General features: G+C 42.7%; 1 protein-coding gene across 1 annotated transcript in view; it reads right to left on the bottom strand.

Moving 5' to 3' along the window:
* The window catches only part of Ly86 (lymphocyte antigen 86), a 66,894-nt gene that overhangs the window by 34,995 nt on the left and 15,348 nt on the right, over window positions 1-16,551 (bottom strand). The window contains exon 2 of the mRNA XM_032884782.1: window positions 1,171-1,257. Coding sequence (XP_032740673.1) covers window positions 1,171-1,257 — 87 coding nt within the window. The remainder of the gene's footprint in view (window positions 1-1,170; window positions 1,258-16,551) is intronic.

Below are 16,551 nucleotides of genomic sequence, written 5' to 3'. Positions count from 1 at the left end.
TAGGTCAGGCCTTTAGAGCTCCGTAGTTCCATGCTGATATTTATCCGCCATGATAGTAGCAAGGCATGGCTGGGTCTCCATGTTCCCACTACTGTTGCGTGGTGGATGCTGCACACGGCTCCCCAAGGAATTCCAGCGAGCTCTGCGGGCCGCCTCCGCTTCTTCCTGGACCCCTTTCCCTTCTTTTATCTTTCACACATTCCTCGTCCCCTCTCTGTTTCCCTGCCCATATCATTTCTCCAGTCGTTGTGAGTCAGGATAGTGTGCAGAGTTATACAAAAGACCCAGCCACACGAGAGTTCTTGGTCTTTGAGAATATTCCTCTCATTTCTCTGAAATGATTCTCGGCGCTTGGTTTACTGAATGCTTCTCTTCTGTTTTGAGAAAACTGATCTTCCACAAAAGGGGGATAGTTTATTAGCTATGTTAAACATACTGGTTTACTGTAATGGCATGGGTAGCCAAGAAACTACCAGGAAGTGTGTGGCCTCGCAGCCTGGGGTAGGAAGAAAGATTTGGCCACTCTTCTCCACCCTCTCCCCCAATTTGTAAGAACTTTCATTAGTTGTTTGGGAAGCAAACTAATGTGAGTAACAGATCATGCTGTGAATAGAGCCGGTTTGTCTGTGGCAAAGGTAGTAAGGAAGCCTCTTGTCTGTGTAGCAACCAGACAATCTTTTCTTTTCTTTTCTTTCTTTCTTTCTTTCTTTCTTTCTTTCTTTCTTTCTTTCTTTCTTTCTTTCTTTCTTTCTTCTTCCTTCCTTCCTTCCTTCCTTCATTCCTTTCTCTCTCTCTCTCTCTCTCTCTCTCTCTCTCTCTCTCTTTCTTCCTTCCTCCCTCCCTCCCTCCCCCCTCTCCCTCTCTTTCTTCCTTTCTTTTTCTTCTTTTTGCTTTCTATGGTATCCAGGAGTTGACAGTATTGAAATGAGCATCTGGAACATCTTTAATACAAAAGCCCGGCATTTCATGACCATGAGGGACTAACTAGAGAGGGTGTGTGAGAGACAAAGGTAGGATACTTGGTGAAGCCTACTGTACTAGTCAACGTGAGTCATCGGATGTGTGGAGGAGGAGGAGGAGGAGGAGGGGGAGGAGGAGTAGGGGAGGGGGAGAGGGAGGGGGAGGGGAGGCTCTGCTATGCTTCAAGTCAAGGTAACCACATCTACTTACTCAGAATGATGCCAAATCTAATGTTGAGATTTGGCTGGATCTGTTTGGAACACTGGTCAATGGAAAGGCCAAAATCCTGTAAGGGATCTGCCAAAGAGGACGTGGAGAGATTAGTCATGAGCACACTGCAAACTCATCTGCAAAATCTGCCCTAATGATTTTTACAGGACTCACTGAAATGCCCAGTACTTAGAAACACCTGTAACTTTTCGGCAGCTCCTTCCAGTCTGTCCACAGTCACTGTCATGTTCACCCTGACAACAGGGCCTCAGTAACAGGTGACGAGTTTAATACTTGCTTACGTTCTTTTAGTCCCTAACCTTAATCTTGCTGTCAGATGAGCCTTTACGATTCTGCTTTACTGTATGTCATCCTATCCCATTCAATATCCCTATTCAATGCACCTCCCCCAGCCCCTCTCCCCTGTCCTGCCCTGTGCAGAGAAGATATTATGCTAAACAGTCAGAGCTAAAGATAATGTGTTTCACATGTAATTTTTCTTTATTCAAGCAGCACCTTATGAACCAGAATAAAGAACAGAAAGAGCCTACTGCCCCTACCCTGAGCCAGGGGGCAATTCATGGCATGTGTGTGCGCATGCTACACACACACACACACACACACACACACACACACACACACACACACACACACACCTCTGATTAAACATTGTATACTTTTCTCATTTCAAATGTTTCTTGCTGATTCTTACCTTTTGTGAGGTTTCCCTCATAGTGTTGAGAATAGTTGTGTATTCTCTGAATTAAAAAAAAAACCCAAGTCATGTCTGATGTACTCTTTAAACTGTGCAGTATGTCTAGTCATCCTTCAATATCCAAGAGGAATGAATGCATCAGGATACCTATATACCAAATCCATAGATGCTTAGGTTCTTGATATAAAATATCTTATTTTAATAGAATCTATGCAATCCTCATATATATAGGATATGTATATATATGTGTGTGTATGTGTATATATGTGTGTATATATATTCATTTTTAAATATATGCATGAATATCTACATGTATGCTCGTGTACACATGGGTATCTGTGGAGGCCAGAAAAAGGAGTTAGATATTCTAGAACTGGAGTTTACAGACAATTGTGAGCTCCCATATGGGTGTTGGGAACCCAAAGTGGGTTCTGTGCAAACCCTTTTAACCAATGAGTCTCCTCCCCACAGATCTTTAAGGTCATTTCTAGGAGACCTACCGTAGTTGTAAGTGTGATGCACTCGTATGATACAGAACAAATGCAGTGTGAGTCATCTTACATTGTTTTGTTCAAGAAACACAGGAGGGCGTTGGGGATTTAGCTCAGTGGTAGGCGCTTGCCTAGCAAGTGCAAGGCCCTGGTTCGGTCCTCAGCTCCAAAAAAAAAAAAAAAAAAAAAAAAACACAGGAAGAAGGAAGTCTGCACATGCTCAGTATACTCATATTCATATAATACTTTAGATCTGTTTGTGTTTGAATCTGAGGATGTGGCAACGGTGGATGCAGAAGCCCAGCTGTACCGCTTGGTAATCTGCTCTGTGCATTAACCCCGTATGTAGCACCTAATGTACACTTAGACTTAAGGCAGGAACTGTTTTTGTGTCTTTTATTTTTCCTTTCCCTTTCCATTGTGCTTCTCACTGGGCCTAAGAGAGGGACGCCATCTTGAGCTGGGAACACAAGAATTTTCAGCATCCGTCCTCAGACTCCCCGTTACGAAGCCCATCCGACAGGTAGGCACCCCACAGACACGCAGGATGAATATGAGTCCGGGTTGTCCATTAAGCTAGCCTCATCTCGGCTCTGAACGCAGCCTTTGTACTTTGCTTTGTGTGGCCGCCGCCCGTCTACAATCATTCCTGTGTTGCACATACTCAGGGGGCCAGCGAGAGATGGGAGCCGGAGCCAGGGACTGGGCTTGCTTAGCAACATTTTCAGTGGCGCTTGGTTCCAACAGATGCTCCTTTTGCACCTTCCTGGAATCAGCTCTGTGGATTCCCAGACCTCTGCAAAATAGAGCCTCAGAGGTGGTCACTCTTCTGCCTCAGATCACAGGGTCTGCCTCCCAAGCGTCCAGGTTTTCATCCTGCCAGCTTTTACCCTTAGCTCTCCCAGTCCTTGAGGAGGCAACTCTTATCCACTGTCATTTTACTCTTTTGGTTTCTCTCATTGTTCTATGCAGCTAATCAACATAGTCTCTATATGAAATGATTTGTATTAAAATTAACTGGTGAGTTACTACTGCCTCTGTAGCAGCAGTTCTCAAACCTGTGTCTTGAGGACCCACCAGAAAACACAAGGTCCTAGGAACTGAGATACTGCTCAGGAGCAAAATCACAGTTATGAAGGAACAATGGAAATAAATTTAGGCTTGGGGGTTCCTAGGACCATCAGAAATTTGTGTCATCTAATGATTGCGACCCACAGGTTGAGAACCTCTGCTCTATAGGTTTCAGATGGGTAGAATCAGGAAGACTCTGGGAAACAGGTGTGACTCCTCCTCCTTTCACAGACTGCAGCCTATACTCAAAGAGGTGGTAGTAGTTTACCTCGATCCCAGCACGGGAAGCCCCCAGGCAAGCTGTAAATGCAGCATCAACGAAAGCACAAACAAAACTGCATTGCTGCTTAGAAGGACCATATACTGGAGTTAATAGGTCAATCCTGAAATATGCATGTTAACTTCATTTTTAAGGTTGCCTGGGGGGTTTTCGGTACAGACACATGACACTGGGTAGTGTAGTCTTATACCTGCTTTCTGCTGTGGGTTTCTAGGTGATGCTGCAGACAGTGTTCTAACCTTCCACATAGTAACCCGAGAGATGCGTCATTGTCTCTGATACCTGTGATGGCAATGGCCCCTAGACAAGTCCAACCTGGCAAATCTACCACAGGCATCGTTCTGATTGGGTCGCTCCCTAATTCTCCTAGGGAAACTGTCCCTCTTCTCTGAAGCTCTTTGACTTCTTTCTAAACATTTCCATGCTGTCTCAGGACTTCTTTCAGATTGTTAAACATTGGTGGGGATGAAAAAGGCAATTGCTCTTGCTACACACTTAGCACTCAATATCGAAGGAGCCAGAGGCCACTTAACAATAGATGTTAAGGAAAGTGCACCCTCAAAACTGTGCATTAATTTAAATTGCCATCTGAGGGAAAATGAACAAAGGTATGTATTTCTCAGCTAGCAGTTACAGAATTCCAGGGTGCGTTTATCATTAATATTTTAAAGCCGTATATACATAGAGTAAACTAAAAGGAGGAGAAAGAAATAAAGCCTTTTCTTGGGATTAGAAAAATAATTTTAATAAGAGACAAAGTCACGAAGGAATCAGTAGGTTGCTTGTCTCTTCTCTCTAAGGAAATGTATATGGAAAGAGAAAGATTATTTTAAAAGTACTTAGGGAATTTTCTGAGCTTCCCTGGCAATTTTCTCAAGTTTTTAATGCAAGAATGAGGTCTTTGAATGTGACTATGCAGTCTACAGGAAAGCTATGCTGTCTCTAGGAAAAGGTGACATCACTTCGCTCAAATCCATCCTCACACTAATACCTTGTATTTTCTTATTTCTCCATTTGGGTGCTTAGCATGCTCTGAATTATGTACATTATACACCCCACCATTCCTCTACTAGACATGAACTCCCAGAACCAGGAGCATCTTGTCTTAATATTACACTAGCCCCTCCGTAACTACTGGGAAAAGGAACGCTGTAGGTTATTATGGGATAATGCCGTTGAGAACCTTAAAGCTGAACAGCTTAATCTCACGATTATTGTCATTTAGTTTCACATAACGTTTGTAGACCGTAGGCAATCCGCACCTCCAGTTGCTATCCATGTGATAGAAGCATCCCTGTGACAATCCATAATGTGACAGAACTACTGAAGGCTGACCACCTCCGGGCACTAACTCACCCTCAGTGAAGAAGCATTAAGGCATTGTTTAAGGCTTAACGCATTGCTTTCTTGTGGACAGGGACCTTTGCAGGACAAGGAAGGGAGTGGGGACGGGGGATTGTAGATGAAGCAGAATCAATGAGGTGGACTCAGGAAAGATGTAGGAGCATGCAAGAACCAGGCATGAAAGGGACGACTAACCCAAAGCCACATGAAAGCTACTCTCTTATGTCACAGCCCAAGGTAAAAAAAATAAGTGGAGGAATAGCAGAATATGTGGAAAAAAGAAAAGGAGGGTGAATACTGAGAGTTTAAAGCATTAATTAGGGTTAGAAAGGGAGTGAGGAGGGATGGGGGGCAATAGGCAGGTTAACCAACCCAAACCAAGCCAAACAAAAGAGAAAACCAACCTAGGGATGTAAGTAAAAAGTAAGGAAAACCTCCTTAGAATGATTAATCAGGGAAGCCTCAGAGGCCTCACAAACAGCACAGGTATTGTTACTTCTCTTGTTATCCATCATACCTACACGGTAGGCCCCTGTTGCTAATGATATCACACACCGTGGCTATAAGACATAGAAAAACTAGTCTCAAACTGACCAGGAAACATGCTTCCCGCTGGCTGGCTTTCTTAGTCCTAGAAAGTATTGTAGAGGCTGAGGGGAAGAGAAAAGACATTAGTATCTTACCCAGTGCTGGAATCTGTAGACGGCAATACTGACCTGCCAGCTGAGACGTGCTCACTGATGCAGTAGTGGCACGACTGTTACGGGGTGACTAACCACTTTCTGACTGGATTTGAAGGGTGCTTCACATGGGAGCATCCTTGGCCCTGTATTCCTTGTCAAAAGCCAGTAGCTTGGGTGATTTTAGCCCTTTGTGTAGAACTGGTATTTTAGTTTTTTACCTAATGATGATGCTGTCAAGTTGTCCTCTAAATATTTGTGTTTACAACCGTAGATCTGGGCTGCTCTCAACTCGGAGAGCTTTGTTTTGCTGTGAAGAAGAGTCAGTGAAAATATGCGTAACTGAAGTGCGTAAAAGACTGAGTGCTCAGCTCTCACTGGGGCATCTATATTAACCCTACCACCACTAAGGCTCAGGGAAGATGAAGGAAGAGGAAGCATGAAGAATGTAAGGATTCACATGGTAGGTGGAGTGTTGTGAACTACGGTCTTTTAGACACGACAGGGCCATTGCATTCATGAACTTACAGTTGCTGCACAAGATCTATACAAGATCAAGCTTGCTCAAATCCCAACCTAGATAGCGTAGATGATCTCTAGGTTCTGCTCTGTAGAGAGGAGCTATAGGGCAGGTAGTCATTAAGGGGCAGAGAGTGATTCTTTATTGAATTTTGATCACTGCACCGGTAGGTTTTTCATGCTCCTGTGGATGACCACATACACGCATATGTGGGCATCACATACATTGAGGTGCAAATTGGTAGGACATGGGGAGAGATGTATACGAGGGATGACTGTGATCATATTTCTTTGTGTATGTATAAGAAATTCTCAAAATTAAATTTAAAAAAAATCTAAAAAGTAATTACTTTCTCTGTCACCACAGACTTTACCTACAACCTCAACCTCAGGACCACCTTCAAAAGAGAGAGGAGCTTACACTTTCTAAGTAGTTCTCCTTGTACAGTGAAGTGTTTGGGGCTAAGGGAATTTTCAATGGGCCCATGACTCAAGCAACTCAGATTGTTGAGCATTGAATTTTTTAAAACAACCAAAATAACGGAAAGATTTGTGAACCTTGTTCCCATGCCACCAGGGCAGGGACAAGGGTCTTCTCACTATGGAGAAAGGAGGAAGCAAACAGTGTTTTAGGAAATACAAGAGATATTCTTTTTAAATGGTTTTCCTTTGTTCTCCATGTTACACCCTCTTTCCTGTCTGCTCATTAACCAGTGAGCTCCTGCCTAAGCAAGGCTACCATGCCCCTCCAACTGCCTCTGCTGCCTCCAATCACTCTGCTATGTGTACCCCAGAAGACCCTAGAAGGTTCTAGAAGACACGCTCGTCTCAACCAGGTGGCCGTCAATCCTGCTGGAGAAGAGGAATAGACTCTAAGTCAGCAGCCAATAGCATCTTTTGGCTCACGAAGGTCAACAATACCATATCTGTCTTGGACATTCTGGCAAATTTGTGGAGCAAAGCTGCAGAAACCGGTGGGGCTTAGAGAGAGCAAGGCCCCAGTGAATACCGAGATTTTCTTGGGCTGTGGACTTTATTATTTGCCTGGGATCTCTTGCGCTGGGTTGACTAAGGTGGTGACTCAGAAGATGACACCCTGGCTTTGATACTTCGGACAGTGTGTGTTTGGGGCAGACTGAGCTTTCAACTGGAACTGGTGGGAAAAAATCAAAACAATTGTGGAAATACAATTCTTTAGTTGAGGGTGATGAAACATGGGGGTACCCCTCTGGCCTTCTCATTGGCTCTGTCTCAGGTAGTCCATTGGATTTGTGTCACTAAGTCATAGAATTTTGGGCTCTGTGAAGCCTCTGTGTTTCCTACTGGGTAACCCAACTGCACAGAACTCCTTCAAAGTTCTTCAGTCTTCTAGTTTTATTCTGCCACTGTGGTAAAGACTCTGACCAAATGCAGCTTAGGAGGGGGAGAGGTGGTTTAGTTGGCTTACAATTCCAGTCCATCACTGAGGGGCAGAAACACAGTAACCTGTCATATCTCATCTACAGCCAAGGGCAGAAAGAGTGAAACGGATCCCCACTTGCTTACTTTTGGCGAAACAGTGGGATGATCCAATCCACAACTGTCCTAGTTAGGGTTGCTACTGTTGTGATTAATCACCATGAACAAAGCAATTTGGGGAGGAAAAACTTTAGTTGGCTTACACTTCCATATCACTGTTCATCATCAAAGGGAGTCAGGACAGGAAGTCAAACAGGGCAGGAACTAGAGGCAGCGCTGATGAAGAGGCCATGGAGGGGTGCTGCTGACTGGATTGCTCTCCACTCAACTGTCTTTCTTATAGAAGCCAAGTCCTACCCACAATGGACTGGACCCTTCCACATCAATCACTGATTAAAAAAATGCTTCTACACCTGCCTACAGAATGATCTTACGGTGGCATTTTCTCAGTTAAGGCTCCCTCCTCTCCAATGACTCTAGCTGTGTCAAGTTGACATAGCATAACAACTACATCAGTATCTCCAAGACAGGCTCACAGGTTAGCATAATCTAGCTTATTCCTCAATAGAGATTTTAGGTGATTTTAAGTAGTTAAAACTAGTCATCACACCAAATTTTACAATCACGTGTGTGGCGTGCGTGTGTGTGTGCGTGTGTGTGTGTGTGTGTGTGTGTGTGTGTGTGTGTGTGTGAGAGAGAGAGAGAGAGAGAGAGAGAGAGAGAGAGAGAGAGAGGAGAGAAAAGAGACCTGCCCTTATCTTTGGTTCTACTCCTTGGATTTAAAACATGTTGGAAATTGGCTGATTTTCTCCCACAGGGGTGGAATTCTCTTTAAAAAGAAGGGTAGTACCTCACCTACTTCAGATCTACTAACTGTCCTTGAGCTTGTGTCTAAAGGCAGCTTCAAGCTTCTGTACTTCCTGTTCTGGGAAGGCAATATCTCTCTCCTTTCTTTCTCTTCTCCCTTCCTTTTATTTCCTGCTCTGCTCCCTGCCTTCCTTGATCTCCTCTCTACCTCTCTTTATTTTCCCCTGATACATGCTCTTCAGAGCTTATACCTGACCGCACTCTAGGGCCCCAAACACTAACTTTCCCCCTAATGGATTAAGGTTCTGTGTGCATTCTCACCTCTTCTTGAGTTCTGGTTTTGCTTCCTGCATGCGCTGTTAGCAGAAAACAGGCTGACCAAGGAGAACGCTAATGGGAAGGGTAAGGCTGCTAATGTGCTTGGCCACTTTCCAATAAATAAATTAGTGAAAGGTTTATACCTCATACAATAAAACTCTAATTATCTCTCTCCTGTAGTCTCTCCCTCCATACCTGGCTTAACCACACCTCTCGAGGATGCCTTCAGAATCCCTAGTTTGCCCTTTCTGTGGCGTCTCACAGTCTATTGTACGTCATCATCACACTTCTATCACCTTAAAGCAGTGTGGAAGTTAAGGCTCTATTGCTACTCCTTGTGGCCCAGGATACCTGTGATAGTGACTCAATAAATACTCATATATTAATGTATGCATGGCATTATGGGATTTCTTTTGGTAAACTTTTTTTGTAACTCAATTGTGCCATTCTCCCGTCCACTTCCAGGTGTAAGAAGTCAGGTTAGGAATCGTGTTTTGTTTATTCATGTTCAGATAACCGGTGTCTGTTAGTGGACATGCCCAAGTTGGTTGGATACATAAGCAAAAGGACAAAACCAGGTGATTTGACAAGAGCAGAAGGTATTAGATAAAGGAGTCTTGTATTCTCAGCCTTGACTTTGGTAGGTGCTAGCAATTACATGTGAGGCCTTATTGTGAGGCCTGTGAAAATTCTCTTTAGTCAGTTTGGCTCTCCAGGAAGCATTGAGTGCATTAATTTTTCTAGAAAACAATGGAAATATTTACTTTGGTGCTCGAGATAAGAGTTTCTGGGTCTGGTCCAAGGTCAGATGCAGCAGACGCTTCTCTGTGCCGTTCACCAGATAATAACAAACAGACCTTACTTAGACATTATCCAGTAGGCTGCCTGGTTACCAATGCTGCAAGCTTGTGTTCTGTTTATGATTAAAATCTAGTGCGTGTTGAAAGTTTCTTTTCTCATGTGGTGGTTTTGACTGGGGTCTTAACCCTCTTGTATCGATTCATCCAATATCATTTGAGGGTCATCGTAGGTCAATCAGTGATGATGACAGCATAAGGCTTGGGTGAGATACCATTGCTAGAATTCATCTTCAGCAACTCAAAGCCAACTTTCATCTTTTATGTTTGTAAAGTTATTGTTTTGTCTGCGCAGTCTCCCCCATTCCCTGCTTCTTTGTACTATAGGAAAAAAAGTAAGTCTAGCGTGGGTAGATGTATTCTAGCTGTGTTTTCCTGGTCTCTTCCCCTCTTGTCAAATCTCACTATTAGAGAGTAGCTTAGCAAGGCTCCAGTGGCTCCCTTTCAAATGATACTAACTCTATTCCCATTCAAGTTTCTTCTCCCAGAGTGTCATAGGGAATTTCTTCATTCAAAGTTGTACCTCCGATGAAGTTACTTCTGTTTTGTTCTGAAATATTTAGATGCTTAGATATGAATTTTTGTTTTAAATGCAATAAAAATGTCATGGATACCATCACAGTGTACTGTAAGTGAGTTGAGGGCTTAAACATTTCACTGCTCTGCAAACCGTTTAGTAATGGCGGTCAGTGTGATTTTTTTTTTTTTTTTTTGGTGTAAAGGAATGTTTGGGTTGATGATGGAAAATCCTGGAAACTTTATTAGTTTCTTTTCAATTGCAAAATCAGTGAAAATCATTAATAATAGCCTTTTAATGACAGAAAAGAGGAGGGAGAACTTTGGCCTCAGAATAAGTGAAGTGTGCCTACCCCAGCAGGTGAGGGAATGGTTTGTTTTGTGTATAATACATGAACTCTCCCCCAGCAGGAGAGGGAATGGTTTGTTTTGTTACAATACAGTGTTCCTTCTCTTATTTTCCATGTTTGTTATTATAATTAGTTATCATCCAAAATCATTAAAGTGCCTCAGAGTATACAGTAGGTAATTTTCAAATTGGTGCCATTGAGTGCCAAGACAGAATCTCAACACATTCCCTTTGGGAGGTGAATTGGCCTTTTGTCTGGTATATCTACATCGTATACATAACCCACCACTTAGCAGATATCTTGGTTATAAAAACTACTGTCTCAGGAATGTGGAATGTTCAAGTAATCCTTATTTGATTTAACAATGACCTTGAAGCAAAAGAGCAATAATGCTAAAAATTCAGACATGCAGCTTTAAAATACTTCTATGTTAAAAGATGAGTGTTTTTAGCACAGAAAACAAATTACATGCCGAGGTGACTAAGATCTATGTAAGAATGAAATATGTGTACAAAGAATTAAGCCTTCTCCATTGCTTCACATCCACTGGAGGGATCTTGACTACATTCCCTAACAGGAGGAAACTAAATAGGAATGCATTGGGCATGACTCTGGTTCAGAGTGCACTCTCCCTCCAAAGATGGCTGTCCATCAAGTGATGATGACTGTGAATATGCCAATGTCTGATTCCAGTCAGCCATTCTGATTTAATGTGTCTGGATGCTGCTTTGGCATGGAGATTTTTAACAGTCCCCAGGTGATTCAATTACCTATTTTATTTGGAAACCACTGTTTAAACCATATGGGCCTTTTTGCTTATCTCCTTGGTGTACAATTTTGTAGGCAGATCTCGATGCAACATGTTTTACCACAAGTTCAAAGCTTAACTCTGTAGTAGATTCCTAACCTATCTCCTTGCAAACCGTACCCCATGATTTGTAGAATTTATGAGAATTTGAGGAGCTTCATGTGGGAATTCCTCCCACCCAGACCACTGGTTATCTGTGCCCGACTCCCTCGCTCCCTCTCTGTTCATCTTACTCTAGAAAGACCACGTTTCTTCTATTTGCCATGTCCAGAACTGTAAGCCACTGGGACCCAAGCAATTACCCAGGTGGCTACTCTAGAACTCTTCGAAGAAAGGCACAGATCTGCTTCGTGAAATTCTTATAAAATGGTCTTAAAAACTTTTCTTTTTCTATTACTTGAGCATCCTCTCTCAACTAATATCATACTAACCATAAAAAGGCCTAACATGAGAGTTCCAGGGAAGGAGAAGACAGAGCTGAAAGGAGAAGTGATGATAATCAATGGAGGGTGATGGGGAACCCAGCATGCATCTGTTAAGAACTTCCCAGTGTACAGAAGATGGGGGAGCAGCGGAAGGCTTGGGGGCTGGCAGAGCCAAACTGGGAATATATATATATATATATATGATTTATTGTAATAACTTACAGGTTCTAGTCCTGCTAATCTACCAATGGCTGGCTGTGAATGGAATGTTCAAGAATCTAGTAGTTGTTCAGTCCACAAGGCTGGGTGTCTCAGCTGGTCTTCTGTCTGTGCTGGAATCCTGTAGAAGTAGACTCCAATGCCAGTGAAGGAAGGGATGTGCTAGCAAGATGAGGGCAAGCAGGCAAAGAGCAAACGCTTCCTTCTTCTATGTCGTTATACAGACTTCCAGCCAAAGGTACGGCACATACTGAAGGTATGTCTTCCTGCCTCAAGGTCCTGACCAAAGAAGTGAATCTTCTTGCCTCAAAGGTCTGGACTAGACGTTCATTGATCCACCTCAAACCATCTCTCACAGGTTTGATCTCCGTTTCTGAGTTGTAGTTCATTTCAAATGTAGTCAAGTTGACAACCAATAACAGCCATGACAGATACTCACTGATGTATGGACTTAGGCGAGGTAGGGAAACCAATGGTACACTACAGTGCTATTGCAACAAAGGTTCACTTGAGACCCTAATTAGTTCCTTGGGCTTACTTACAGAGCATACATCCCTTATAGAGTTACTTATAGGAGCATAGGTGACCCTAAAGTAACTGCATTACCAAAAGGTTTTACTTCAGCGAGCTACATGGAGAGGGTCTCACCTTTAGTTTGCCTTCCACACTGTGTACTCTATTACTGCCCAAGACTATGAAATCACATGCAGCTTAGGCAGAAATACATACAGCTAAGAAGGAAGTGTAGGAAGGTAATGGCTTGAATCTCAAATGAGTGTCTACTGACCCTCCTCACCCTCTCCTATTATGGAAGAATGTCAATAAGCTTGATCTCGAAGGTCTCTTGCAACTAATCACAGCTGTTCTGATGAAGAGGGTAATGGCTGCCATGCTCAGAGGACAACGATCTACAACACACAGGGACCCCAACTTTCCCAGAATTGCCTCCAGAAGAGTTCTACAGGGCTTGACATTTGGCCACTTCCTGTCTAGTACTGACAAATCTACCATCAACTCACAGACTGGTTTTTGCATTGTGCCTTTTCTTTCTCTGGAATGAATACCCGCAAGTGGGATGTCTGGTCGCCCGACAGGAAAATGTTCAGTTCCCTGCCAATTACTTTCTACAGTGGCAGTGCATTTGAAGCTCTCCTTCCAAGAGGGATCCAGCAGGCAGCGTCCTACCTTGAAAGAAACTCTTGTTAGAGAAGTAGGATCCCAAGGGAAAAATTACAGGAGCCTGGTAATCTAAGGTATATTTGAGAACTTCCTGAGAACTTCTACACCTACTCAGATCTTGAAGAATCAGCCACAGGACTACCTTTGTGTACCACAGGGATGGGGTTGTTAACACTGCAGGGAACAGAACAAGGATACCCATGACCTCTGGCATCCATGTTTAGCCACTTCTTTTCTTCCTGAGGTCTAAAGCCTGAGTATTAATTGCTAAGATGTAGTTCCCAAATGCTTTTGATCGTGGGACCAGCCTGATGTGTTTTCTGTTATTTCTGTATATCTGGTAAATGAATTGTCCAGTGCTGTCTCCAATCCCTTTGCCTACTCCTAGGAGATCAGTTTACACTTCTTCCAGGAAGCAGTCCTGGTGATGGAGATGACGCATAGTGAGAGTTAGCGTGTCTCAGAGGACCAGTGAGGAGGATGCTCGTGAACATGGCTGCCTCTGATTCAAGAGAAGAGTGCTTCTACCAAGTAGCACTGGATTCAAGGAATATCATAGCAGCAGATATCCAAAGCATATAAAAGCCCATTATCTCCCAGGTGCGAGCTCCTAGGCTTCTTACAGCTATAGTGAAGCTTTCCAATGGAGATGAAGAGGTCCACTGGGAACGCATCTCAGGATATCATGTACTGAAATCACGGGAAATGCATTCTTCCTGTATCTCTTACCTTGGCTTCACTACTTAGATGCAGGAAGCTGGACAACCTTCTGTTGTCTCCTTAACACCATTTCTGTAACCATTTGGATATTGTTCAGCCTTCTCTTGCCGTCTGCTGATGTGTTTTCAGGGCATAACTTAGGAACTGTTAGTATGTATAGAAACACCCCTAGATCAGTCTTGATGTCCTTATAGCTAAATACCTTTGACCCAGCTTCTGCTTTAAAGAGTGGACAAGGCAAACATTTGGGTCAGGAAGCATCTTCTGATGTAACAGACATACACATGCGTGTTCACACAGAGCATGGGAGGCAGAGACAGGAGAGAGGACCACAGGTTTAGAGAAAACCTGGGTTACTTGGAAAGTTGCAGGCAGACCTGGACTATACACATATAATAAACACTCTACAGCCGAGAAATGATTTCCTTAGATACAACATACTAGCTGCCCCCTTAAAGAGTGCATTAAGTTAGTCTCCATAGAAGTGGCAAGTTCAACGCTCACCTTCTGCACTTATGGTTGACAATGTTTTTCCATGTGGACAGTCATGTTGGCTGTACATTATACAATTTTTATATGTTTTGCTTACTTCTCAAGTCCCTAAATATACTTTACCTCACAGCTCTGCTAAGAGCCTTCAGTGGGATGTTGGGTGGAAGAGATGGTGGACATTTTTGGTGTGTTTTTTTTTTTTTAACTTTAAACAAAACGCATTTTATAGTTTGCCATGCCCACTGCAAAGTCGTAGTCTAGATAGATTTCTTTAGAAGACAGAGAGCTCATTTTTAAAAAGACAGTCTGGCTTTCTTGGGTATTTTTAAAAATCTATGAATTTGGTCAATTTCTATTTATCATGACCCACCTTCCCCTCAGAATTGACTTCTAGTATGATTGCTAGGAAGTGCTCTAGATTTTGTTTGGCCAAAAGATCTTTGATTGTCGATTGTTACTGATGGGCATTGAACTATATATAAAATTCTAGATTGGTGGTTCTTTTCTTTCTCCTCTGTGGGTGTTGATAATGCTCTTTATGTCGGCCTCAGCCCCACTGTGATCTGTTGTTAGGCAATTTCTTTCCCTTTGTCAGGTCACAGAATCTCTCTTGAGAATCTACACAGGGAATCTAAAAATTCAGACCTTTCAGAGTTCTAGAAAGGGAACCAGTGATTTTGCTTAGAACTTGCCTTTCTCTTAGTTTTTTTCCTGTAGTGGTTTATATTTTTCATTCTCTTACTTATTCTTCCATGGTTTATATTGAATAATATAACTCTCAACATCTCTCCAGCTTTTTTTTTTGGAGCTGAGGACTGAACCCAGGGCTTTGCGCTTGCTAGGCAAGCGCTCTACCACTGAGCTAAATCCCTAACCCCTCTCCAGCTATTCTTAAGGCTCTGTTTTAACTTAGCAACTGTTCTTTATTTCAGCCATTAAATATTCCATGATAAGTGGCTTTCTTTTGTCAAATCTCCCTGATATTTATTGATATTGTATTTTTTTCTTCTCTCGTATTTTAAAATCCCCATGTCTAATTCTTTAAACAGTTATATTATTATTCATATTATGTGTCTGTACTTCCAAATTCTAATATCTCTCAGGGTATGTCTCCTGCACTTGAGTTCTCTGCCAACTATAATTTATTTCCTTCTGTTTTTAGATTTTGGACTCTGAGCTCATGGAATCTTTAGCATGCCAGCGAGACATAAACTGAGGGTGTTTGTTTCTCTGCCAATACATTCCAGATGTTCCCAATCAAAAACCACTTTAATTTCTGGGCTTGGGATTTCCTGAATCCAAAAGATAGTACATATGTATTTGGGCCCAAGCCTGTGTGTTATCATATCTGGGACTGCTCACTCTCACAAATGTTTTCCCCAGTGGCCTGGCAGAGGTAGCTTTATTTCCTTGTCTAAGAGTACTTTGGTTTTGCTCATTTAAAAATAGATTTATGGCTACTGCACTTAGAAGATTGCATCTTCATAAAGGGTCAAGAAGTCCTACATGACGCAGGTCACTGTTGCAAACTACTTCACAGTCATTCACATCTAACTTCTAGTTGATAGAAGGTGGCTGGTCCTCTGAGGGTACTCAAAGCTTCGGTATCCTCCCTTAACTCTGTCTTCTTTCTTTTTGGCTTTGTAATTGACCTTGCTCCTGGAGAACCCCTCCCATAGCCCTGTCAATACAAGCTCAGATATGCACTGAAAATGATTTGTGCCTCGTGGCAGCCCTTATATTCAGACATTATCCAGGCAGACAGATTTCTACAATAGCTCTCAGGAAATTGGCCATTCCATATAGCTTCCCTGTGTACATTATCTTTTCAATGAATGATGCAAATCTCTCTTTTACCAGTGTCCTGTTCATCAGCATATTCATGTGAATTCAGTAATTCAATGTGCAATTCAAATGTTCAAAGGCATTATGGCATTATAGCAGAGTGCTAGTCTAAATGCTGAAGTCTTAAGGCAGTGGTTTTGGAGGGTAAAGCCTCCAGGAGGCGGCTAGGCACGTAGTCCTTCATGAGTGGGATAAGTTAGTACTTTACGAAAGATGCCCAAGGAAACTGGTACACCCCTTCCACCACAAGGACAAAGTCAGAAGGCAGCATGTGCAAAGCTGAGATC

The sequence above is a fragment of the Rattus rattus genome, chromosome 14 (genome assembly GCF_011064425.1).
Source record: "Rattus rattus isolate New Zealand chromosome 14, Rrattus_CSIRO_v1, whole genome shotgun sequence".
Taxonomy (NCBI): Eukaryota; Metazoa; Chordata; class Mammalia; order Rodentia; family Muridae; genus Rattus; species Rattus rattus.
Note: the sequence above shows the minus strand (reverse complement) of the source record. Positions and strands in the feature narration are given on the sequence as shown.